We start from the raw sequence: 24,529 nt of genomic DNA, 5'->3' as shown, positions 1-24,529 counted from the left end.
CCAGACAAGCTGGAGGTGGTGGCTGGGGAGAGGGAAGTCTGGGCTTCTTTGCTTGGGCTGCTACCCGAGTGACCCGGCCCCAGATAAGTGGAAGAAAACTGATGAATGGATGGATGGATGTTTTTTTTATTATTATTATTGCAGGTCACATTGATTAGTTATACACACATTAGACTTCATCACCTCTGAGACCTGAGCAGCTTGCACACATCTGCAATTAGATACCAGAAGAAGCTGCTGCTGATCCAGAGCAACAAACCGACCAAAGATGCTGAAGCACATCTCCACCGGCCCACACACAGGTGTTACACCAGCATCCAGCAGGTAGTCGTATCTTGAGCACCTTTCTTTTAAATCCTATACAGTGCCACTAATGATTGTCATTAGAAACTTTGTGCACTCTCTGGTCACTGCTTTAAAAGTGAAAAATGTAAATTCACCCCTTTTTTTGTTTTCCATTATATTGCAACAGTATTTCACCCAGCCTCTGTAATAACTGCCTGTGGTCTGTACATTATTGAGGTCCATGCAAAGCTGCGAGTGTCCTCAATAGCACAATTACAGGCTGATGTTTGCTGATACTATCATGACATTTATATTTATAAATCTTCAAGAAAACAGGTGCAGATTGATATAATCCGAATTATAAAAACAACAATTTACTCAGTGTAAATTCCAGTGGCTAACTGATGAAACTATATATGGATGAGTGAGAGTCTTTTATAAGAGGAAAATGAAACGGGTAAAAAGTGTGGCATCTTTACTGCACCTGGTAAAGACGGTAACACGATGGAGAAGATGGCAAAGCTGTAATACCTTTCACCCAGTACATGACTGTTTTCTGTGGCTATGAGTATATTGAAATGAAATTATGTCAGAAATAGGTTAAGAGTACATGGCTTTTGAACATGCTAATAAAAGCACTGTGATGTATTACACATACATTACAGTGAGATAAATGTAAAGACAAAGAAAAATCAAACTGAAATTATATATATACGTATAACGGAAACAAGTTTGCAGTAACATGTGGCTGAGTAAGACACAAAAACATGAGTAACATTGCTGATATTTCATAACCCCGTGGGACCGGTGGGGCCTGTAAAAGGACCACCCGTGTTTCCTTCTCATAGCCCGTCAGTGGCTTGTTCAGTAAACACTGAGGCGTCTTCACGTCTTCCAGAATGCATTTCAAACAATACTTGCAGTGTTTTCTACATCTTATAATACTATAATAATTACTTAACAAAACACTTTAACTAAAACAGAACAGTGGCCAAACAGCCTGTGAAAATGTAAATCTATTTACAAAGTAAAAATTAAATAGATTAAAAATAAATTAACAAAACTATTGGGAAATAGATTTGCCAGCATCTTGAGTGAAAAGTCCTTTCCCTAAAACATTTTCAGCTGGAGCTGCAAGAAGAAAGAAAATAAAGAACCAATTACAAGTGTCCACTTTGAAAAATAAACAAAGCAGAAAAGTTAAAAACTCTGATCACCTGTCAGCAGCGTCGTTGTCAGCCTCAGCACTGCTGTCAGCTTTGGATAGTGATGTTCGCAGTGTACTGGGATCTATAAAACACAGAAAGAGGAGGTTGATACATCCATCATTTTAATGTGAGAGGAAGTTTAAATAAATAATATCGGAAGCTGCTCCACCTTGAATCCAGCGGATCTGCGTGGCTGGGCCGTAGCCTTGCTCATTCTTTGCAGCGATCCGGAAGACGACTGCTGGTCGGTTGGAGGCAGAGCTGTCGATGTGCGCGTTGTCCAGGTGGCTGGAACTGACCGAGCAGGAGGTCTTGGTGCCACGGTATATCCGGATGAACGCCATCTGACCCGGCCGATCCGAAGTGGATGAGCGGCTCTTCCTCACTGCCATGTACATGGAATACTCCAGGATCCGGCCCGATGGAGATGAAGGAGCCTCCCAAGTGATGTGGACTGAATCAGTGGCCTACATGCAAACGATACCGAAAAGCACATCAAATACATTTTCCAGTTTTCCTGATCTTTGCATCAATATTTCTTGATACTGTGTGTCACCTTGGTAATCTTAACAGCAGAGGGTGCTCCAGGGAAGCCAGGCTGGCAGGTTTTGAACTCGCTCACTGGGCTGAAATCTCCCTGGCCAAAGTAGTTGATGCCTGCAACTCTGAACCTGTATGTCTGACCGGTAGCCAGCTCCTGCTTCTCTCTGCCCTGGTAGTCCTGAGGCCCTGGCAGCTTCTTCTGAAGGAGAGAGCGAGCATGTGAGGGTAAGATGTAATCCATAGGTGGTTTCTTCATAAACACCATTCACTTCTGGTTTTTACCTCTTTAGTGTTCGTTGCCCGACTGTTGATGGCAGATGTCACCTGGTCACCATCAGCAGGTAGGTAGTAGTGGCTGACCTCAGAGAATAGTGCTTTGAACACGCCGACATCAAACCACACAGCGTTGTCTGGATTCTGCCGAACCTGTAGGTGATGGTTTGTGGTGTTAGTATGAACCAAGCTGAGAGGCAGAGTTAAAAATTCACTATCAGAAGAAAATCCGACCTGATCTGTGTGGGTATAAAAATCTGCTGTCTTGTCTGCAGAAACCGGCTTTTTGCCTGTAAAAAGGTAAAACAATCAACACGTTTTAAAATCCTCACCAGTCAAATATCACTGATGTTAGAGCGTAAGAGCCACCATTACCTGACTGGAGCTGAGCTGAGCTGCTGAGATCTGCTGCTGCAGTCTCCTGCCCAGCAGCTACAAACAGAACACACAGAAACAAAAACAATCTAAAAATGTCATAACAACAAAATCCTGCTTTGGAGAAAAATTAAATTACATTATAGGTCACATCCGGTTCAGTAACACAATCTGATGTGGCCTGCAAATTTTGAAGCATTTACATTCTGTCATAAACAGTGCTGTGCCTGCACCAAGGCAGAGTATATGATAAATAAGGATAATTTGAACTGTGACTCGTACAAAGCTACTCTAGCCACGTCAAAGAATGCATTGCTTTTGTATTTTTTTCAAGTTGAGTCTAAGATTAGAAGTCATAAACTGGAGTAAGAGTTTATTTGTGCAGCCATGTTTCTGCAAACATATCTGACTATTACTGTGCAGGAGCTTAAATTCTTAAACACACATTGGTAACAGCAGATAGCTTCCCCTCCCTGACCTTGCGTCAGCTGGAGGCTTCTTCCTATTAAAAGGGAGTTTCCTTCCCACTGTTGTAAATCGCTTGCTTATAGGAGGACATCTGATTGTTGGGGGTTATTTCTGTATTACTGTAGTCTTTATCTTACAATATAAAAGTGGCTTGGTGACTGTTGTGGTGATTTGAGGTCGTATAAACAAAACTGAAATGAACTGTATAAAACAGCATTTAAGCAAGAACCACCTGATAAGAGACTTACTGCAGAGTTTTAGGTTAGAGTCCTCTTTCAAGTCTCTCCCATCGATCCTCCCACCCTGTGCTTGACTGTCTGCTGAGCCATTTGAAGATTTTGCTGAAGCATCCTGCTGCAGCAAAGCACCCTGAGAAAGAAAAAAAACATCAGGGAGAAAATTTAAGCACTACGTCTGGACTGCTGGCGTGTTAGTGTGGCTGTATGTTAGTGTTTGTGTATTAAATCTTATTTATAGATAGTTCTGGGTGATAAAATGATAAATACAGTTATTGTGAAGTAACTTTTCCTCAGTGTTAAGATAAAGCCAGTAGAGCTCATTCCATTCACATTTTGACAGATAACCCAAAAAGCTAATAAGATTAGTACTGAACTGAACTAATGATGTGGCTGGATCTGAGCTATAGCCACATAATTTTAAACTGAAGCACCGTGTAGGACTGGCAGCCGGCAATAGCACACATGATATTTGGGCGACTGAAGCTTTGTACACGATTAAATCAGGAACAATAACAAGAGAGAAAACAAAGGGGAAAAAAGTGACTTCTTCAAAGACTTAAGTCACTTGGACGATGAAATGTTTCTCCCACTGACAGCACAACGCCCACAAGAAGTGATTTGATTGACATTGATCACTGTTCTTCCCCCATATTGCCCAGCCTTTATTATTGATATAAGAAAGACTCTTACCTGTGCTGCTCCTTTCTCTTCTCGGTTTGCGGTTTCTTCATTTTGACAATGATGGGATCAAACCATTTTACAAAGAAAGTAAAGAAAGACTGATAGTGTCAATAGTGTATTTTATGAGTCTGAAAGCATTGAAATTGTTCCCTTTTTGCTGTATTCTGTATTCTGTTTGCAGTGACCATTAGCTCTACACAGAAACGTTTCCATCTAAATCCAATAAAGATTTTAATATAAACTGATGAAGTCACTGAAGGCTGTGCTTTCCTTACCAGCAGATTGTTTTTCCTTTCCATTCTGACCATCTATTCCTGTTGGATCCGCTGGTTTGGGACCACTCACTGTAGTCCTGGGGGAACTTGCAGGCTGGATCTGGAGGATATAGCAGTCTGCCGCAGCCAGGGGGCGCCATGCCACATGGAGCATGCTGACAGTAGATTTGATGAGCAGCACTGCCTCTGGGGTCGCTGGTCGATCTGAGACCAAAGGATTTTTAAACAGATTTGTGCTTTTTGCCCCCCCAGCACCGACCCCATTGCCCTAACTCGCTCCCCCGTTTCTCACCTGTTTCCAGGTACCACAGGTCCTTGCAGCACACTTGGTAGTTCCAGCTCTTGCGGTATCCATCACGACCGCTCCAAACGTAAAGCCTGGAGCCAACACTAGCGGCGCAGTGGCCAGCCCTGGCTCTTGGCCTGCAGGCATATGGATCATCGGTCTGTGGTCCCTGGCTCTGCAGCTGGTACTCTATATCATCATCGTGCTGCTCTGGGCCAAGGTTCTGCCAAGTCATAGTGTCTGTGATAGGAAAACCAGGTAACAGTGAGCTTGCTGGCCTCCATGAAGGATTGTAGGAATTCCATGGATGAGATTAAACAAACAAACAAAAAAGGCTCACAGGCTACAGATCTCATTTACAAAACCACTCATAAGTTATTTTAAGGGGTTATAATGAGAAGAACTCACCTAAGTTGAGAACGCTCAGGGAATTAGTGCAGATCCATTCAGTTCCTAAAGCAATGTGCGTCTCTGACTCTGGAGCAGGAATCCAGCCGCCAAAAACATACATCCTGCAGACAGAACACACCAGACTATGTCGAAGGACATTCTGGTTTCATATATACACAAGAACTATAAAACAATAACACACAAACATTGGGTGATGTAAGACTTGGATGCAGCTGCTCATCCATGAAAACCCATTACAGCTCTCTATGCACTGTTCTTGACCAATTAGCTCAAGGCCAAACTAAGTTTGGAGGTCTGGAGCAACTGAATCTGCCAAAAGTTGGTGACCTCTGCACATTATGTGCATCAACAGCAGATGACCCTGCTTTGTAATTTTACATCGCCTACCACTTCATGTATGTTGGAGTTGCTGTCATCCCTAGTGGCTTTCACATTGTTATAATACCACTAACAGCTGACTGTGGAATATTTATTAGTGAAGAAATTTCATGACTAGACTTGTTGCACAGCTGCCATCCTATCACGGTACCACACTGGAATTCACCGAGCTCCTGAGAGCAACTAATTCTTTCACAAATGTTTGTAGAAGCAGTCTGAATGCCTAGGAGCTTTATTTGATCCACCTGTGGCCATGGAAGAGCCTGAAACACCTGAACTCAATGACTTGGATGGGTGAATACGTTTGGCAGTATAGTGTAGCATTATGCTCAGGACGAACTGAAATATGTTTTATCAACGTAGATAATCATTTATAAAGTTAAGCTGCATTATCAGATTTAGCCACATGGCAGAGTATAAAGTAGGGCTGCCACAAACGATTATTTTGATTATTTTTGTGATCAGTCGACTAATCACATCATGCATCTATTGGAGGTAAAGCGTACAGCTTATTTTAACAGCATGCATCTGCTCTTATATAACTATCATTAGTTTACAGCTTGAATATGTGCTAACTAAAAATAAAGACAAGATGATAGTTTATTAAATTTTTAATGAAATTTGCAGATGGTCTCAGTGGAGTTTAATAAACTCAGCCATCTGCTCCTTGCTATCTAAAATACAACAGGACATTGGAGTAAATTCTCGACCATCTCACACTTCTGTTTATTCAGTTTTCTAAATAAATAGAAAACTGATTATTCAGTTTGTGAAAACTATAACTTTAATCTCAGCCAAACTGATTTACTAAGGAACAAATAAAACACAGAAAAAAGCCAAACAATAACATTTTTAAACTATCTAAGTGACTTATATATCGTGTTTAACCCGAGTAGCGAAAGACCGCTGCTCTCGCCGGCTCTAGTGAGCCCTGAACCCCGGCTAGCTGTCGAGCTAGTGGGTAACAGACGTCTCTCGAAAACGTCAGAGCACTTTTGCAAATATGTGATGTCTTGATAAACTGAGCAGATATTTGAAGTTTACACAGCTACATTCTCGCCTGAAAATATGTTAAAAGTTTATTTTGTGACCCAGAAAGAGTAATAAAACTGAAGGACACATCTGTCGGAGTCTTCGAATTTGGATAGCCTTCGTCGTGTCGCTGTAACATAATAGGCCTACAAATGCGGCTTCCGAAGGATGCTGTCCCTGAATTTGGACACAGCAACGATGCTGGACACCGCTGCTTCTTCTTTGGGGTTTAACGGCAGCTGGCATCCTTGTACATGCAGTGCTGCCACCTTCTGTTTCAGCCCGTTATTACACTCTTAAACCCTAATGCTTATTCCTGTGTCTTTCGGGATCTTACAAAGCTTTAAAGGACGCGTCTACTATTAAATAAATCGTCGACGTAATCGTGATTAGTCGACTAATTGTGGCAGCCCTAATATAAAGTAGCTTTTTGTTGCCAGAGAGGAACACAAAAAACTCTCTGGTGTTAATACATAAGAAGCTTACTTGTTTCCGATGACACTGGCCGAATGAAGACTTCTGGGAAATGGTGTGGAACCTTTTGTTTCCGGTATTGACCAAACCATTGTGTCTAACGACGACAAAGAAAAGATATAGGTGTGTTTAAATATTCCAAACTCCTGTTCCTCATTACCAATTAGAAATGGAGACATGCAAACAGGGCTTAAAACATCAAAGAGAAAAATCAGGGTGTTAAACATGTCACTTCTTGCATTCTGATGATTTTCTATTTAGCAATTTGAGTTTTTCCAGAAATAATTTCTTATGTTATTTCAGTTAATTCATCAACCCTTGAACTTAATATGCTTATGCACATTAAAAAAGAAAATCTCACATCTAATTGGGGATGACCGTTTTCTAATTATGAGGATCTCAGTGGACTCACATGTGTTAGAGACATGGCTGAGCAAAGTTATATAACGTTACCTTTCTGTGATGAATGATTGCCAATAGAGCTGGGCGATAGAACGATAACGATATGTATCGCGATATAACTTTTACTCGATAGAGAAATTAAGCTATCGCGATAGACCTCGCCGCTCTTGTCCTCAAAAAAAAAAAAAAAAAAAAAAAAAAAAAAAAAAAAGGTCAGCCAATCCAAATTAAGTAGCGCAGAGCCGAACCAATCACAGCCGCAGCGTCACGTCGCGTGACTTGTTACGTACAGCACAAGTGCCAAGCCGCACGTGTGTTTGTTTGGGAAGCAGCCAGCGGGTAATGGAGCCAGCGCGTAATGGAGGAAATGAGTGTGCCGACTAGAAAAATCAACCGAGCGTGACCGAAGAGAAAACAGATGATGGTTCCAATGCCGGAGAGATTGTCGAACGGAAGAGCCAAAGAAGGTCCGTAGTGTGAAGGTATTTCGGCTATTTCAAGTCTGACAAAAAACAGAGTAGCGTGCACTGTAAATTGTGCCGAAAGCAAGTCTGGAAATACAATAAACCGGTGCATGCGTCACACTGTGCGCCACGTTATTGTTTCGGTGAAATTAACTTCTACAATACTGTTAATTGTACTCTCTGCAGTGTTTAAATGCTTACATATACACACAGTTACTGTCCCTCCACACATACGACTCGGTTCTGCTTCTATGCCCCAGCTTTGTTTACGTTTTCCCACCGAGGCTTCTAGACTTCTGATTGGCCAATATTTCTGCACGGTTAGGAATCTAGCGCCACCTGCTGCTTTGGCATGTTCATAGCAGCGTTTTCCTTCATTTCTGCCTTTATGTGTGGACGGGATTATTTTTTAAAACGAAAACGGAAAATCTCCGTTTTCAAAAATACCCGTGTACGTGTGGACGTAGCCTCGGTCTCTGACTGGAAGCGCTAATTCGTCATTCGGCTTTTGTCAGACTAAAGTAACTGTTAAAACTGTTTGAAAAGCTCAGCTATACAACAAGGAGAGATTGAGAATTTCCTTTTAGTTCTCAGTTTATTTGATATTGACAAAAGTTAGTCAGTTTTGTCTGTTCTTCTGTAAAACAAACTAAGATTTATTTTTAGAATTAATATTTTGTTTCTAAGTGGAATTGACAATTTAGTCTGTTTCGTTTGTTCTATTTTGAAACTTAAACGCTTTAGCGGCTGCCTTTTGTGTAGTTTGCAATATTTGCCTTTATTTATCTGAAAAAGTCTCATGTTCCTTAAGTACATCTACCCTGTTGAACTTATTATGGGAAATAAATATTTAAATAAAAACAAGCTGCTGATTATTTCACATTTTACTTGTGAGCAACGGCACATTTAAATCTTACAAATATAGTTATTTGGCTTATATCGTGATAGATATCGTTATCGCCTGAAATGAAAAAAAAACATATCGTGATATGAAAAAATCTCATATCGCCCAGCTCTAATTGCCAAATTAGCTTAAAAGGTCAAAATAACAAAATGAAGCCTGCAGGGAATGACACAGCTGACACCTAACTGAGGAGCAATGCAAACAAAGGTTTAAATTCATAACGCTGGTTTATTTTCTCAGAGTTGCCAACTTTGGAGGAAGACTGAACACTGACAATTTTGATCATATGTAACTTCACCAACTTCTGGCACAACCAAAGGTATTTTCACCATTACAGTTTTCATTTTATACTTACTGCCATGTTGCACAAATATACAAACACATGAATTTTTGATAGATAGATAGATAGATAGATAGATAGATATACACACACACTGCAAATCCTGTGTAGAGTTAATATCAACCAAACTTACTCTCACATTAAGGCAGTTTTATTAAAAATTCATGCTTAAACCCTTTTTTTGTCCTTCTTTTTCTGGCTGGTCTGTTTAGGGATTGCCTCCATCTCACACTATACCTAGAATCCTCCTCTATCACACCAACCCTGTGCATGTCCTTCTCCACTACATCCATGAATCGCATTCTGTGGTCTTCCTCTTTTCCTCCTGCCTGGCAGCTGCAATCTTCATGATTCTTTGTACGATACAGCCACGATCCCTCCTCTGTAAATATGCAAACTATCTCACTGCTGCCTAGCGTTGCCTCCAAACCATTTAACCTGAGCTGTCCCTATGATATACTCATTTCTAATCCTGTTACACTCTTGCTGCTATCCTTCTGTCCCAAATCCTCCACGACTCTGGTCTTCCATCGACTCCACACTTGCATTTAGGTTGTTTCTTTTTGTTGTTGTTATACTATTGTTCTTTTTTGGCTTGCAATTTATTGGGCAGGATGAGAGAATGACAATTGGCAACAATCACAAGCATAAGTATCACTAGTGCAATTTAAATTTTAATCCAAGTGAACATCAAAATAAAGCTTTCTTTCTGCAGCTAGTCACTATGATATATAAAACCAAGATCACTCCTACCAAGATCAAGCTGCCAGAGGTCATCTAGCCGACTTCCTTGCATCCCTCCAAAGATGTAGAGCTTCGGGGAACCAAGGCCAGTGTAGGCAACTGATGTATGGGACTCCCGTGCAGAGGGACCACGGCCCTTTGTGTCTGGAATGTTCCAGCCTCTGGCCCCTGAAACTGACTGGAGCTCCAATTCATACAAGTCTCCCAAATACCTAAAATGGGAAAAACCCAATAAACCACAGAGCACTTACAGGTTTTTACACCATTCTTGAGAGTAAAGATGTGTCTGCACAGTACCTTGGCACGTTGCCATTGGGATCCTCACTATCATTGGCCAGCCCTCCAAACAGGTAGCATTTATTACCCACAAGAGTGAAGCTGTGTCCGATCCGAGGGCACGGCAGTGAGCCATTTCTGGGTGCCCTTGGTTTCAGCTTCTTCCACAGCCAGCGACTCGCCTGAGAAACAAAAAATATCTTTTAACATCTTCCCCATAACAGCAGCAGAGTTAGAAGAAGCTGCAGTGGAAAAAAGAGACAGTGTTACCTGGAGTTCATAGAGGCTGTTGGTGTATTTTCCAAACTCAACCATTCCACCAAAGACCAGTATTCGAGTACCTTCACAAACAAAGCCATGGGCTGCACAGCCAGGAGGGATGTCACCCCTAACCGCAGGTAGAAACCACTGCTTTGAGACTGGGAAAAAGGGTAGCTGTTAGCCAATGTATTATACAAGTCTTAATAATGTTTAATGCACTGGCCAAAGCTGGCCTGGAGACAATTCACGCATTCACGTTAAATATATTTTTACATACATAACCCAAACTGCACCTTAAGTAACAAAAGAACTTCATATATTTAAACAAAGGATGTGACGTTCTTACTTTTTTTTGGCTCTTGCTCAAATTCACTTTACAGTTCACTACATTTCGGAACTATAAAACTCTCCTGATCAAGTAAGTGGATAGTTTACAAACATGAAAAAGAACCCAACCAAATAATATCGTACACGCAATTTTATAATTTTGCGGTTGTTTTATAAAGATATATGTAACACATATACAGTATACAAAAGCCCGTGGTGGAGGGCTCGTTAGCTTAAGGGGTCGTTTCCCTCTCGAGCATGCTAAAAACATTAGCCGCTAACCTGCTAGTTAGCGTGAATGCTAACGGTAGCTCACCAGTGTTGTAAACATGGAGATCCTCCGCTATCCCTTCGTTTCCACCACCGAAAACGACGATGAGCTCCCGGATTGCGACTGCACGGTGTCCATGCCTGGACCGAGGTATCACTCCTGTAACGGAATGCACTTTCCTCCACTGCGGATCCTCTTCGCTGCTCGTCATTTTCCCGTTGGGGAGCCCAAAGTTTGGCGCTGTGGACGTTTTAAAGATGGGGGCGGACCGGAGAGGGCATCAGGAACTTCAACCAAAGAGGAACAAACAAATGGGAAGTCTCACTCTGATCTTTGGTTTGGCTTAATTTTTCTGTATATGAGTTTTTAGGAGTTGCAGAGCAGTTCGTTAGATTAACGTGAAGAGATGGAGAACTATTCGGTGGAAGCACATATTCTTGATGCCTGTGACAATTGATTTTACACATGCATATCTGTCTATTTGTAGTCTTTTCATCTGAAAAAATATTTCTCATTATTTATTTTTATTTTTTGGGTGGAAGGGGAAAAACACAAAGTTTTGATTTCCATTTGCGCCAAAATATGTTCACATGTGCACATAAAGCATTTGTTTTAACTTGTTATTGATCAGATTGTGTGTGTTGATTGGTTACCAGACAGATTAATTGTCCGTCAGTGCAACTTGGCCTCTTTCATCCTTTCTCTTAATTTGTCTGTGCAGTTTTGCATATCCTGATGCATGCTATATGGCTGTATTGTTATGATTTTCTTACTGACTTAACATTTAAAGGTGTATTTTGTAATTACCCTAGGCAAGAAGTAAATAAAACTTTCACCACCAGTGGGCAGTGTTTGGCAAGTGAGTGTCTTAAAATGGTTTCAAATGTGCATAGCTGCGCTTTCATTTTTGATGTAGCCATACCCACCATCTCGCCAAGAGCCTTTTGTAGTAGTGATGTGTCGGTCGCCAACGAAATGGCTCTTAGAGCGGATCTTTTTTTCCCTTTCTCTCACCCTCTCCCTCGCACTTTTTTCCGCTTCACTCCGCACGCGAGCCTTGTGCTTTACGCTGGGATGAGGGGGGAGGGTCGGTAGAGTTACACTCGCAGTAGCACAGGAACAGAGCGGGAGGGAAAGAGAGAGAGAAAGAGAGCCAGGGACAATGACGTCACATTAGAAAGGTATAGTAATCATCCACAACTATTTTCAGTTGTGGATGTTAAAGGATTCAGAAAGTTTATTCATGCAGGTCCATATGACAGAGAATATGCATCTTCTTTTTGTTTTCATATTTTAATTTATATTTAATTGTGTTGTGGTTTGCAGTGTTTTGTGTTGTTTCACTGAAAATTTAAATAGTTAAAAGTTGAAATGTGAATAGTTGGTTTTAGTATTATATGATTTATTTATTACATTTTATGTGGAGTGAATAAATAAAAGTATATTTACGGTGGCAAACGTATGTAGACAAAACACGTACAAACTCCAAAACACATAAAAACTCCAAAACACGTAAAAATTCCAAAGCACGTACAAAAGATGACAGAAGTGCTCCAGGATGCTAGGGGCAGTGTTGAGCTTTTGTTACCTAGTGGCTATACAAGCCAGCAAGTACCAACAACCGGATTTGGTGTGTGGTAGTAACAGGTAAATTAACTTTTCTTTTAAATTATTTTAATATATATGAGTGCTTGTGTATAAATACACAAACAATACACATATGCTTTCAATTATGTAATTTAAGTGATCTAGGTAGCTCTGTTAAGGAAGTTCAGTTAACGCTAGAAATGTGTTTTGGAGTTTGTACTTGCTTTGGACTTTGTGCATGCGTGTTTATACATGTTTATATATAAACATGTATAAATAAAACCACTTTTTTTACATTAGTAATTCCTTTTGTGCTTAATTTTCTATTGTTGTTAATAATTAATTAATTAAAGCAACATAACAACCTGAAGAGCCGGTTCGGAGCCGAAAGAGCCGGCTCTTTTTAGTGAGCCGAGCCGAAAGAGCTGGTTCTCTAAAAAGAGCTGGAAATCCCATCACTACTTTTTAGGCCACCAAAAATAACTTGCCTTGTTAAATTCAGTCCTCCGAATTCTCTTGGTAGTCTTAGTTTTTTCTAATGTTATCAACTACTTTAAAAGACAGGTATTCAAAAAAGCGCAGCAGTGTGTGCTGCACGTAGTGTAGAATGTTGCTCGATTGCACTGCATGTCACAAGCTAAACAGTCAAATGACATAAGGACGACATGCAAAACCACACAGTCAAATGAGAGGAAGTGCAACAAGATGACACATGTAAAGTTGCACTCACACAGACTAATCTTTTATTAGGTGAGAAAAGACCTGCACAATAGTTTGCTATTATTTCGCACACAAATGAAGCACAGGTCAAAGCAGACAAGACAACAAAATGTTTTCTCATGCGTTTGCCTCACACAGTCAGACAGCATCTGAACGTAACTTTATCACAAGAGGAATTTCATAGGAAACCCAACATTCAAACCTCCACCCAGGGACATTTACATAACAATTTCAAATTGATCTGTGTTGCGTTATGGAAAGTAACTTGACATGGTGCACAGACAATCCAGCTCCACCAGCTGTTGGGTAAGCATTACCTGCCAGTGACTGCCCATTACATTGTGTTTTTCCTGTTGGGTTAAATTAGCTTCTGACTGCTTGATGACTCTAAACTGTCTCACATGCGACCCCTATCGGCATGCAGTTGCAATAATAAATGATTGCAGAATTATGTCATGAAGGCTGCATGATATAAATGATGTAACAGCTGTTGGCATGGCATTGGAGGCCACCGTGACACACATACACTCACTAAAAAATGTTTAATGTAGAATTGAACCATACAGCACTGTCTGACTTAGACACAACAGGTTTCTCAGTGATTAAAAAGCAAAATCTGATTAATATTTTATGCTAAATTCTGTCTGTTGACCAGTATGTGACTAGAAGGTGTGAGGTCGTTTGATGTTGCTCTCTGGTGTGGGTTTGGAAATGGAAATTTCAGGGAGAGCAGAGAGTGGGCTGCGCTTATGCTGAGGCGTGGTTCATCTTTGCAGACATAAACGATCTTTCCCTTTCTCTTCCAACAGTCTGCGGTTGACCTCTCCAGATTGAAAGGCACCTTTCAAGGGTTTCAGCTGATGCGTCAACTAACAAAGTCCTCAGCCCCCATACTAAGTATTTAAGTCGAGAGCATTAAAGGTTTTATATTAAATCGTTTAAATATTACATATATATTTATTCATTAAACTTAATAAAGTTTTTGCTTTGTAAGTGTATGCATTGTACCCACCTCCAGAAGGTGATGATTTTTCCATAAGGAAACTAAAGTTTGGACAATAAAGTTACCCAAAGGCCCAGATTTACTTAACGTACTGTGTGTGTGTGTGTGTGTGTGTGTGTGTGTGTGTGTGTGTGTGTGTGTGTAAAAACAGGAACCCCTCCCGGTGAGCAGGAAGAAGGTGACGTCAGTTGTCACTTGGCTCAGCGCTGAGGGTAGTCAAGATTACAATATTTCTGTGTGTGTGTGTCTGACACAGAGAGAGAGAGTATTCTAAAAGAGGAGGTGTGTTTATGGGAAGTAGAAATTTTGTGTGAACGTGTGCACGCGCCTGTGTGTATGTGTTTACACAGACTGGAATACTGCGCCAGAGGAAGTGCGCCCGTTCTCCGTCTACGCGTCCCGACTTCCTGCTCTGAGCAGGAGAGAGAAAAGCTGCGGATCCGCTTTCAGACAGCGGGGCAGCAACAGCAGCAGCATGGAGCCCCAACACACCTCGCACACACCGCTTTAAAGACACAAACCCACACATCGCACACGGACAGAGGAGCAGCCACAGCTAGGTAGGTGCCATATTTCCTGCTATGGGCAACTTTCTGAAGTTATGTGTCTGAGCACATTTGGGCGTAATAGAAAGACAGAAACGAGCTCGCGTTAGCTGTTGGTGTATCTGCTGAAGTCCTCTAACGGTCAGGCAGTCACTGTCAACTTGAAATCCGACTAAAGTCGTGCGTAAAGTTGTGCGTAACGAGGTAAAGCTGTGCGTAAAAATGTGTTAAAGCTGCGGTTTTAGCACTCTGCTTTGGAATCAAAACTGACCCCGCTGATGGGAGCTACATTTGGGGGTAAAGAAAGGGATTAAAAGAGGTTAGAATGGTGGCTGCTGTGGAAAAAAAATCAGCCGTGGCTCCTTTAAAAATCTAGTAGTAGAATTTCTGGTTTGTCTGGACCTCGCAGACTAATTGCCATGCGCTTCCGGATAGAAGCTGGCAGCAGACAACATCTTGAAAATGAGTCACTGGTGCAAAAACAAAGAACCGTTTGAGTTCCAGCAGAAACCCCTGCTCTCTTTCCACAGACATACACTCACACACAGACATACTTCCAAAAATAAGAAATACACAGCCTAAAGAAAATGGATAGACTCATATGTGGCTTTTGGTTTGTTTCTGCTGGACTGAAGAGCCCCCAGAAGACACTGGCAGAAAATCCCATGGATAAACATTTGCAGTAGGAGAATTTTTTATGTACAGATCTTCCATGACTTGTGAGCTTGCACAAGAAGAGGGAGTTTATGGACAAGCAGATTTTAAGCACTGAAACAGCGGACCAGTGCTCCAGACTGCTTTTATTCTGAAATTCCAAATAAATCAGCAGTTTTTGTGGCTTTGTTCATCTCCTCAACAGACTTGCAGAGTATAGATCAGAAAGTTTGACACCGGGGCATACATGTATACCCCATATAACAGATCTATATAGAAGTATAGACCGTGTGTGTGTGTGTGTGTGTGTGTGTGTGTGTGTGTGTGTGTGTGTGTGTTCGTTCCCAGTGGGTCTCTGTGACAGGAAGTCCTGGATAGGAAAGGTCTCTCACCGGGAATGACGCCCCTGAAACTGAATGACAGGAAGTCCTCGTTTAGACAGACGGACATCAGTACAGTTCTTCCATCACTTCACACACACACATTCAGGAAATAGGAAGTGAGAACACACTTGCTTGTGTGTGTGTGTTCACGATGATGGGTCATTGTTTGCACGAAATGCACTTTCACCCCTACCCCCCTTTTGCTGGTTGGTTTCCTTTCAGAAAGACACAAAGGGAAAGGTGTACGCTGTATTTTTAGATCGAATCAGTAGTTGATTACTCCGAATATTAGCGGTTGTTTGTTATTTTTCGTTTCGCAGTGTGCAGCTCAGGAACTGTAATTTAATTTATTTGACAAAGGAGGCAGGGAGCGACAGGCAGACACCCACAGGTAAACATGTCAGTTAAAAACCCAGGCTTGCCTTGGCAGAAGATCACTGACCACATCCTGTTTTATCACCATGGGAACATCCAAAAACCAACCAACCAAATGTATGAACCTCTCTCTCTTGTTCTCTCTGTGTCACACACGTGATACTAGAGCTCATGCACACATGCGAAATAACAAGAAGCACAAAGAGCAGTGTCGGAGTTTGAGGAAATCCCAGAGAGATTTTATTTTTGTTTGTTTTTGGAAATTGTTTTGCATCTTAAAACAAAACTGAAAAATGATCAAAGAGCTCTTTTCAGAAATTGTAACACTAGTGATCCACCCCAACATGTACTGTAACATACACACTTCCACACACACACAAGAAGCGGGAGGAAGTAGCAAAGAACACAAACCAGTACCCACAGACACATGGTTTACATATCTCACACTAATCAACTGTAAGCAAAAGTAGTCCAAGTAAATACGAACAGAGCTAACAACTGTTGGCTTTCTGATCGTTTAAGATTCACAATAATGGAAGATTTTGGCAAGAAAATGACCTTTAATGCAGCAAATCATTTTTCATACCCTGTGTATAAATCTTCTGGGTGTGTCATTAAAGCATAAATAACCAAATAATGGGCTGATTTTCATTTCAAATGGAAATGCATGGGTGAGCGCCAGCTTTTGTGCATCAATATAGAATGGAAATGTTTTATTTTTGTAATGCAAAGCACCAGGTAATAATTCAACATACACTGACAGTTTCCCCAAGTGTGTTATTTTGCTTTTTGAGGAGGACCAACGCATGGGGGAGGAATATGACGTGTTCCCCTTGAAAGTTACCCGTATGCCTTGATAAACATCCATATTCACAGATGACCGTTGCATGTCTGTTCTAAAAGCTCTTTTATTACTCTGTTATTCAAAGGTTGAGTTATTTGAACATGTGTTAAACATGTTTGAACCAGAAGAAGGATCAGCATACTCTTTAGTTTTGATGCCAACAGTCTTTCTCTTCTCCACCCACCAACTACCCTTTTCCTTTCTTTTTATGATGTCCTCTTTCACAATTGAGTCTTGGAAAGATTAAAATCTATGACCTTTTAAGGACACTGGATGACTTGCATGTATTGTGATGTACTTTAAGTACGGTTTTCCACAAAAGTTAACCCGCTGCGTGAAATGCAAATGCGAACTTTGAATGTGATGCCATCAACAATGTCCAGATATATCTTTGAAGCACAGCAACATTTATCAGTAAAAGGGATCAGCTGACTTGCAAATATTTTTATTTACATTTTACACAGCATCCCATTCTTCAATTAGATTGTTTTTCCAAGTTCAAGGTTCTCATTTATTTAAGTTCACTGGGAATGGTGTATTGTATTTCTAATAAAAGTGAGCTTTAAATCTGCATTAATCAATATTTTTATGACACCAAGTTCACATTATTAATATAAAATTAATATTTGTAATGCACAGAGTGTCACAAATTCTATCAGCCAACTGTGCAGTTTATAAGAAGACCTTTTAATGTCTTTTATATGGCAGCCCTGGAAGTCAAATGCAGTGCAACTTTAGGAAACACCAGCAAATAGAAAAATCCTGCAGTAATTTTTTTTTAATTGTTTTTTGTTTGTGAGTTTATTTCTTGAGTTGCAGTGCTTTTAACCTCTCAGGGCCATCATAGTTTGAGCTCATTGTTTTGGTTTAACTCATCGTAGCATGTTGAAGCTAAAGAACTAGATATTTCATTCTAAAGGGACTAAGAGCTAGATGGGCTTTTTTTGTTATCAAATGTTTATTGTCTTTAGACAAACATAAACATGTAATCGGTATTATTAAAAACTACAATAAAGAACCAACTCATCCAATAAAAAAACATAAAAGAAAAAACAGGTCCAGAATGAGGCAAGAGAGACAAAGGGGGAGATGACGATGACAAGACTTGGGCCCAAGTCATATCAGATCTTAAGTTTAACTGTGAATTCATGGAGTAAAAGAACATAGAGTTGTTAGCTATTATGACAGAAGCCGCTGTAAGTTGTAGACTTGTAATGCACCAGCAAGGAGAACACTTCCTATCAGCATCATAACTTCCAGAGATTCATATGTGACATGATTTTACTCGTCCAACAGTTGACATGTGAATGTTCTGGTACAGATTCAACTATAGAAGAGATGCGCTCTTCCTTACTGCACTCTTTGTACAGTAAAGAATTTATTGTCACTCTACAGATGTACAAAGAGATACAGAAGCAACCCCTGCAAAGGAATATAGGCCATTCCAGATTGACTGTTTCTCATGAGCTGATTTTTTTACTGCAGATCACCTGTGTCTTTGGTGTCCCCGTTCCCTCCCCATCATCATGGAGAGCTCCATCACACTCTGGCAGTTCTTGCTGCAGCTGCTGCTCGACCAAAGCCACAAACATCTTATCTGCTGGACATCCAATGATGGCGAGTTCAAGCTGCTCAAGTCAGAGGAAGTGGCCAAGCTGTGGGGCCTGCGCAAGAACAAGACCAACATGAACTATGACAAGCTGAGCAGAGCACTGCGCTACTACTATGACAAGGTACGCAACTTATATATCTAAGCTACACAACATTGAAGTGGTTTGTCTCCTCAGTTGTAATGAACTGCACATCTCATCGTGATTCTCCTGCAGAACATCATCAAGAAGGTGATCGGTCAGAAGTTTGTCTACAAGTTTGTGTCGTTCCCTGAGATTCTGAAGATGGACCCTGCATTGGTGGAGTCGGGTCGCAGCAGTGAGGAAAGCGGGGGCACCGCATCAGAACCCGAGGCTGAAGATGAGGATGGGGGTGAGAGGAACCAGTACCTCCACTCCGGCCTGTATTCCTCCTTCAAGATCAGCTCCCTGCATCACTCCTTAGAGCAGCACCGGCCAATCAAGACAGAGCCCAGATCCGATCGTCCGGACGACGGCTCCTCTGTCATCCGATTCATGACCCACCGTGGCCACTCCTCGCTCCCCTCCACCCCACCCCCATCCTCAACCGAGAACTCCCATTCCTCCAGGCCGTCTCCTCAGCTGGCCTGCTCTTCCTCCTCCTCATCCTCCTCCCCTCCACAAAGCCCCACCCATATGCTAGTGAGAGTGGGAGTCCAGAGCACAGATGCAGATGAATTGGAGCCCAGCGCACAACCTCTAAACCTGTCATCTGGTCAGAGAGACAGGGAGAGGTTACAGAGCAGGACAACACCAGAAAGGAGGGGACTGGCCAATAGTACGCCTCTAAAAGGAAGAAAACCGAAAGGCTTGGAAATCTCCGCCCCTTCACATCTCTTGACAGGAAGTGACCTTGTCTCACTTGCCCTCAACAGCCCAGCTCTGCCATCTGGGTCTCTGACCTCAGCCTTCTTCACAGCACAGGTACAACGTGACACATTACACACTTGTTATACACACATTCATGCTTCCAGAAATGCAGTAGGTAATAGGTGAGGAATGAGGAGATGAGGGTCAGACGAGCGAAAGAAGAGATTTTTGGATGAGGAAAGTCAGACAGGGAGGAGATGGAAAGAGGTGAGCGGAAAGAAAAGGAGGAAGGGAGGGAGGGAGGGAGGAGGTTCATAAGTGAAGCCATATGTTCATGCAGCTTCCGATTCACTGGCAACAACACACTGACCAAACCAGGACAGTCTGACTACATTCAGACATTCGGCGAACGCTCTTATCCAGACTGACTAATCATACACTGCTGTGCATCACTGATGGAAAATAAAAGTATAGGCTGACCTGTTCACTCATTATTTCAAAAGTTGAGCTGCGTTCATGTGCACACTTATTTAATATTAGTATGTATAACCCACTTTCACCCACGGGAACACATGGGAATTTTAATAAAAAGTCTGGAACTTTTTAAAGACCTTGTTCCCCCCCTTTTTCACTTCCTGGATCACAACCAGAATAGAACTGTGAGAAACAAGTTTATGGTGTTTGCTTTTTTTTTTCTTTTCTTTCAAATTTCGTAGGTTGTGGTTGGTAAAGAAGCAAAAATCCATTAAATCGTGCGCCACAAACAATCTTAATCTAGTTCAGTGGACCGGACATCAATAAATGGTTTATAACAAGGTTCATAAGACAGCTTTGAGTGGTAAAACAAAAGACATTTGAGGTCCTGGAATTACCAGACAGATCAATGGCAGGCAATCAAGTAAAGGTCATCAGCTAAAAACCATAAGTATACAGCCGTCTGCAGTCTAGCATTGCTGAAAGTGTAACTGTACTGACAGTGGGAACACAAAAGCATTCATTTACCTTTTACAGACTGTTGAAGAAAAGAAAACCAAACTGCTTTTATATATCTCAGAAAGCCGAGACAGAAAGTAGATGTCATGAATTTTGCATGAGTGGGGCTTCCTGGTCTGCATGGAGACAGTCTGCCAAGTCGGTTTGAGATCACTAGAGGGCACACTTGGCTTTGAGCTCTGGGTGAGACTGAGTGACACGACAGCCTCGCCGCTGATGTGCTGCCAGAATAAACACCATCATCTATTTCTTAGTGTATTTATTCCCTGACATTTCATTTGGGGTTTTGTCTATGTAGACTCCGTCTGGTCTGCTGCTCACTCCCAGCCCTCTGCTCTCCAATATCCAATTCTGGTCCAGCCTCAGTCCAGTGGGACCCCTGAGCCCTGCCCAACTGCAGAGCCACGCGCCCCTCTTCCAGGTAACAGTCATTTATTTTTATTTCCATGCATGTGCACGGGCTGTCTTCAGCAGCTGCAGATATTTGCCAAGCCTCTGTTAAATCTAAAAATATCTTAACTTCAGGAACGGACCACAGGCTCGAGCTACATTGTTAAAAGTTGATTTGATTTTAACTGGATTCAGTTTTGTTTAGCACCAGGTTACAAAACAACTCAAGGTATTGGAAAGCAAAGATCAAAATATTAGACAGAGAACCCCAAAGGATCCTCTATGAGCAACATTTGGCAACAGTGGGGATAAAGAACCCACCTCCAAGAGGAAGTGGTTGCCAGCAGATCCAAGGAGGGAGAGCATGTCTGCTGCATTCTTACACTTACATTGATTACATTGGTTTTGTCACTGATGGTTATTCAGCAAAAACTACACTCTTTCTACATAGACTACGACGGATGTACTTCCCAGGGGGACTGCATTGGCTAGAAAAACAATCCCTGCAGAAGATATCAAGATAATGATTGTTACAGAATGATGTTCATTTTGTAAATTGTGGTCAAACAGACACAAAGCAGGTTATGACTGTATGGCCACAAAGTGTGAAATTAAATGACACTGCACAATTCCTCAGGTTGCCTCACTCATCATGTTGAGACCTGTTAAAATGCTCAGCTGGAGGCTTCAAGATGGGACTTCTAACCATGATGAACTCATCTTTTATATACAGTCTATGTCTTCACCTAAAACCAACATAGAAAAATTTTGGCAGTTTCTACTTGATGAGGACATGAAAAGATAAATGTTTTCATCTTTAAGTGTAGTGATGTGCCCATAAACTATCTCAGTTTACACAAACTGCTCTTTATAGTCATTTCATATGGCATTGAGACAAGCAGTTGCAGTTGTTTTCTCACATTAATGTGTGTGAGGTGTGTGTGTGATTCACTTTATGCCAAGGGTTTCAAAATAAGCTGCAGATGTTTCCGTTTTGGTGTGGACAAGAAAAGAGGGCAACTTCCTGTTGTCTAGGGGGAAAAGAGAGTCTCTCCCATCCAAGTCAGCTCTCACACACACACTACAACAAATAAACTTTTAAACCAAGCATCAAATACACAGTTTTAGTCCTCAGAACAGGATTTGGTCCCAGTGTCGTCCTCACAATGTCTCGAAACCTGAAGCACTTCCTCCAGCAGACTGTTTAGACATTGGCATGAAACAATTTTTACACTGACTTATACATTAGTCTGTTATATACTTACATAGTATTGTTAGTATATAACAGACTAATGTATGAGTCAGCGTAAAGCCACAAATAAAAACGACATGCTTTAAAGGTGATTTGATTTTTTTGTGATTTGCTCGTAAAAGCATGCAGAAGAACAAAAAGAAATGACTGAAGAAAAAGTAACAAATGACTCTAAAACTATCGAGTTTCTTTCTTCTTCACTTTTAGTGACTGTTAATAGAGTATGTGTTTTTATTTTAATTTATATCCATGGAAAACACTGAAGTCAGGAGACTATTTTGTCATTCACACAAACAACACAACAAATACAAAAATCCAGTTTTTTCTTCTCCTTCTGCAGTTCCCCACACTGCTGAACGGACCCATCCCTGTGCCTTTGCCTGCCATGGACACCTCCTCTCCTCTGCTGCTGTCCTCCAGCTCCCACAAGTCTTGATGCCAGCCTAAGATAACAGGGAAATGGGCCGGACCACATTAACACTGAACCGGCGCCCATTAAACACAGAAGAACCGCCGAGGATTTGGACTCGCTCTGTTACACTTTAAATCCAACACCTGTTGCTTTGTATTGATTATAGAAGAAACAGGAGCTTATCTGAAACTTTGCTCTCTGAGAAGAGCATCTGCATTGGCCCCTTTTTCATGTTTACTTGCTTTAACATGTGTTTGGTGTTTTCATTCCTTCAGGACAGAAATCTTTGAACTGTTTTCAAGCAAAGAATCTGAGTGAAGGCCAGACCTCATCACATTTCTCATGTCATTTTTTTTTAAATCAGTCTCATTCCACTTTGTCTAAGCTTCAGTGATGCAGACCAGTTGAAATATAATACTGCTTTCCCCCCTTGCATTAACTAAACTCAGTATCCACATTCCTAATTAGTGTACACCACAGTGTCAGAGGCTAGTCTTAATAGATTCATACCAGCAGCTTAAAGAAAGCACAGAAATATACTTTCCTATTGAGGGTTAGTGTTACATGCCAGGATTGTTGGCACTCCCACGCGTATGTGTGCAGAAAATGAAGCTAGAGCCAGACAGTTAAATGTTTAGATCTGCTTATTCACAAGGTAATAAAATCCAAGTACCTGAAAGCTCATTCATGAAAGATTTATCTGTAAATAAACTGACCTGTAACCCAGAAAATCACTGACATAGAAGCTCATCTGGCTTATGATTCATCACAATTCACAGGTTATTTTAATGTGTAAAGTATGCAAAGTAAGTACTTACTTGGCTGAACTGTGTAAACAAGAACTGAAATTCACTAAAAAGTCAAGGACGTTTACAGTCCTATCATGTTAATTGTTAATGAATCCCAATAGATTAAAATCTGACCAGTGTTCTAGGAAGAGTGGTTCTTCTGAAAATTGGAAAAGGCATCCATGAAATCTCAAACATAGTCTTGACCTTGAGCACAGTTTGGGTGAATATTGTGTGCAGGTTCGAGTCAGCTCTGACCAATACTCCAGGAGGAGTAGCGATCCTTGTGAATTGTGGACAGATTTGTATTCTTGTAGGGTCTCTACCTTACAACATAAAGCACCTTCAGGCAAAATCTCATTAATACCAAGAGAAGAGTCACAGCCTAAACCCTAAAATCACAACTTAAAGCTTCAAAACACTTTTTGTGTGTGTGGATTAAAAACTTAGTGATTTAATCACTAGTAAGCTTTAGTAATGGATTTTGTAACCTTTGAAACAGTCAATGAACTGTTCTAGCTTAATGTTTACTGCACATATATGAAAGGATCAGTCTTTGAATTCATCAAAATTTGATCAAAAGGGGACCATAACTCAAGAATTTGACACTACAGGCTACATAGGCCAGTAAAGAAAACTTGCTACAACAGCGAGCAAGTCATGAATGAGGATGATACAGCTTTTCCCCCCCCTTTCCTTTCCTGCTAAACCTTCCTTTTAATATACCAAATGTTCACATTTTTTGGATGTTGCAGGTCTCAGGATTTTTTTTTTTATTAAACACAATAAAAAAAGTCTTTGAGCCGGACATGTGACCACATGACAAGGGACCTTCACTGACTCCTAGCAGAACTCCTGCTAGCCAGAGTGCTACAACGCTGTGGAAGTCATTATTTCCTGTATAATATCTTGTATTTTCTCAAATGCACTGTAATTTTTTAACCTTCTACCAGCTGTGCCTTTCTCAATATGTAAGATTTATGTAAATGTGTTTAGCTTAAGTTTGACATTCAAAGTCAAAATTGCACAAAGAATTTGTTTTTTGTTTTAATGGTTTGTTTTTTGTTTTAGAGAAATGAATAGAAGTGTATTCTCAGTGATTTGCTTGTTTTCTGCATTCTTTAAATAAATGTTACATTTTTTTGAAATAGAATTATTATAGTACTTTTTTTAAAAGTCAAAATTAACTATCGGGTAGCGTGGTGGTGCGGTGATTAGCGCTGTA

At 41.0% G+C, this 24,529-nt stretch overlaps 2 protein-coding genes across 3 annotated transcripts; one reads left to right on the top strand and one right to left on the bottom strand.

Annotated features, from left to right (window-relative positions):
* Positions 1-108: 108 nt before the first annotated feature.
* On the bottom strand, positions 109-11,197 carry hcfc2 (host cell factor C2). Of its 2 annotated transcripts, none has more exons than XM_080886904.1 (17): positions 10,963-11,197; positions 10,329-10,477; positions 10,080-10,240; positions 9,792-9,994; positions 6,941-7,025; positions 5,042-5,145; positions 4,640-4,873; positions 4,348-4,551; positions 4,082-4,116; positions 3,401-3,521; positions 2,685-2,741; positions 2,544-2,599; positions 2,319-2,462; positions 2,050-2,232; positions 1,663-1,960; positions 1,503-1,575; positions 109-1,416 (listed from the first exon to the last, which is right to left on the bottom strand). In XM_080886904.1, the coding sequence occupies exons 1-17, from the start codon at positions 11,126-11,128 to the stop codon at positions 1,407-1,409; spliced, it is 2,283 nt and encodes a 760-aa protein (XP_080743030.1). In that variant the 5' UTR covers positions 11,129-11,197; the 3' UTR covers positions 109-1,406. The 2 variants fall into 2 exon arrangements, with proteins under 2 accessions (XP_080743030.1, XP_080743029.1); XM_080886903.1 differs by having other exon boundaries at positions 2,050-2,235; positions 10,963-11,195.
* A 3,223-nt stretch (positions 11,198-14,420) lies between these two features.
* elk3 (ETS transcription factor ELK3) lies at positions 14,421-24,433 on the top strand. Its single transcript, XM_080886905.1, has 5 exons — positions 14,421-14,787; positions 18,514-18,761; positions 18,855-19,583; positions 20,761-20,883; positions 22,445-24,433. Exons 2-5 carry the CDS (start codon positions 18,555-18,557, stop codon positions 22,538-22,540), a joined length of 1,155 nt encoding a protein of 384 aa, XP_080743031.1. The 5' UTR covers positions 14,421-14,787; positions 18,514-18,554; the 3' UTR covers positions 22,541-24,433.
* The last annotated feature ends 96 nt before the right edge of the window (positions 24,434-24,529 follow it).

The sequence above is a fragment of the Rhamphochromis sp. 'chilingali' genome (assembly GCF_963969265.1).
Source record: "Rhamphochromis sp. 'chilingali' genome assembly, chromosome: 7".
Taxonomy (NCBI): Eukaryota; Metazoa; Chordata; class Actinopteri; order Cichliformes; family Cichlidae; genus Rhamphochromis; species Rhamphochromis sp. 'chilingali'.
Note: the sequence above shows the minus strand (reverse complement) of the source record. Positions and strands in the feature narration are given on the sequence as shown.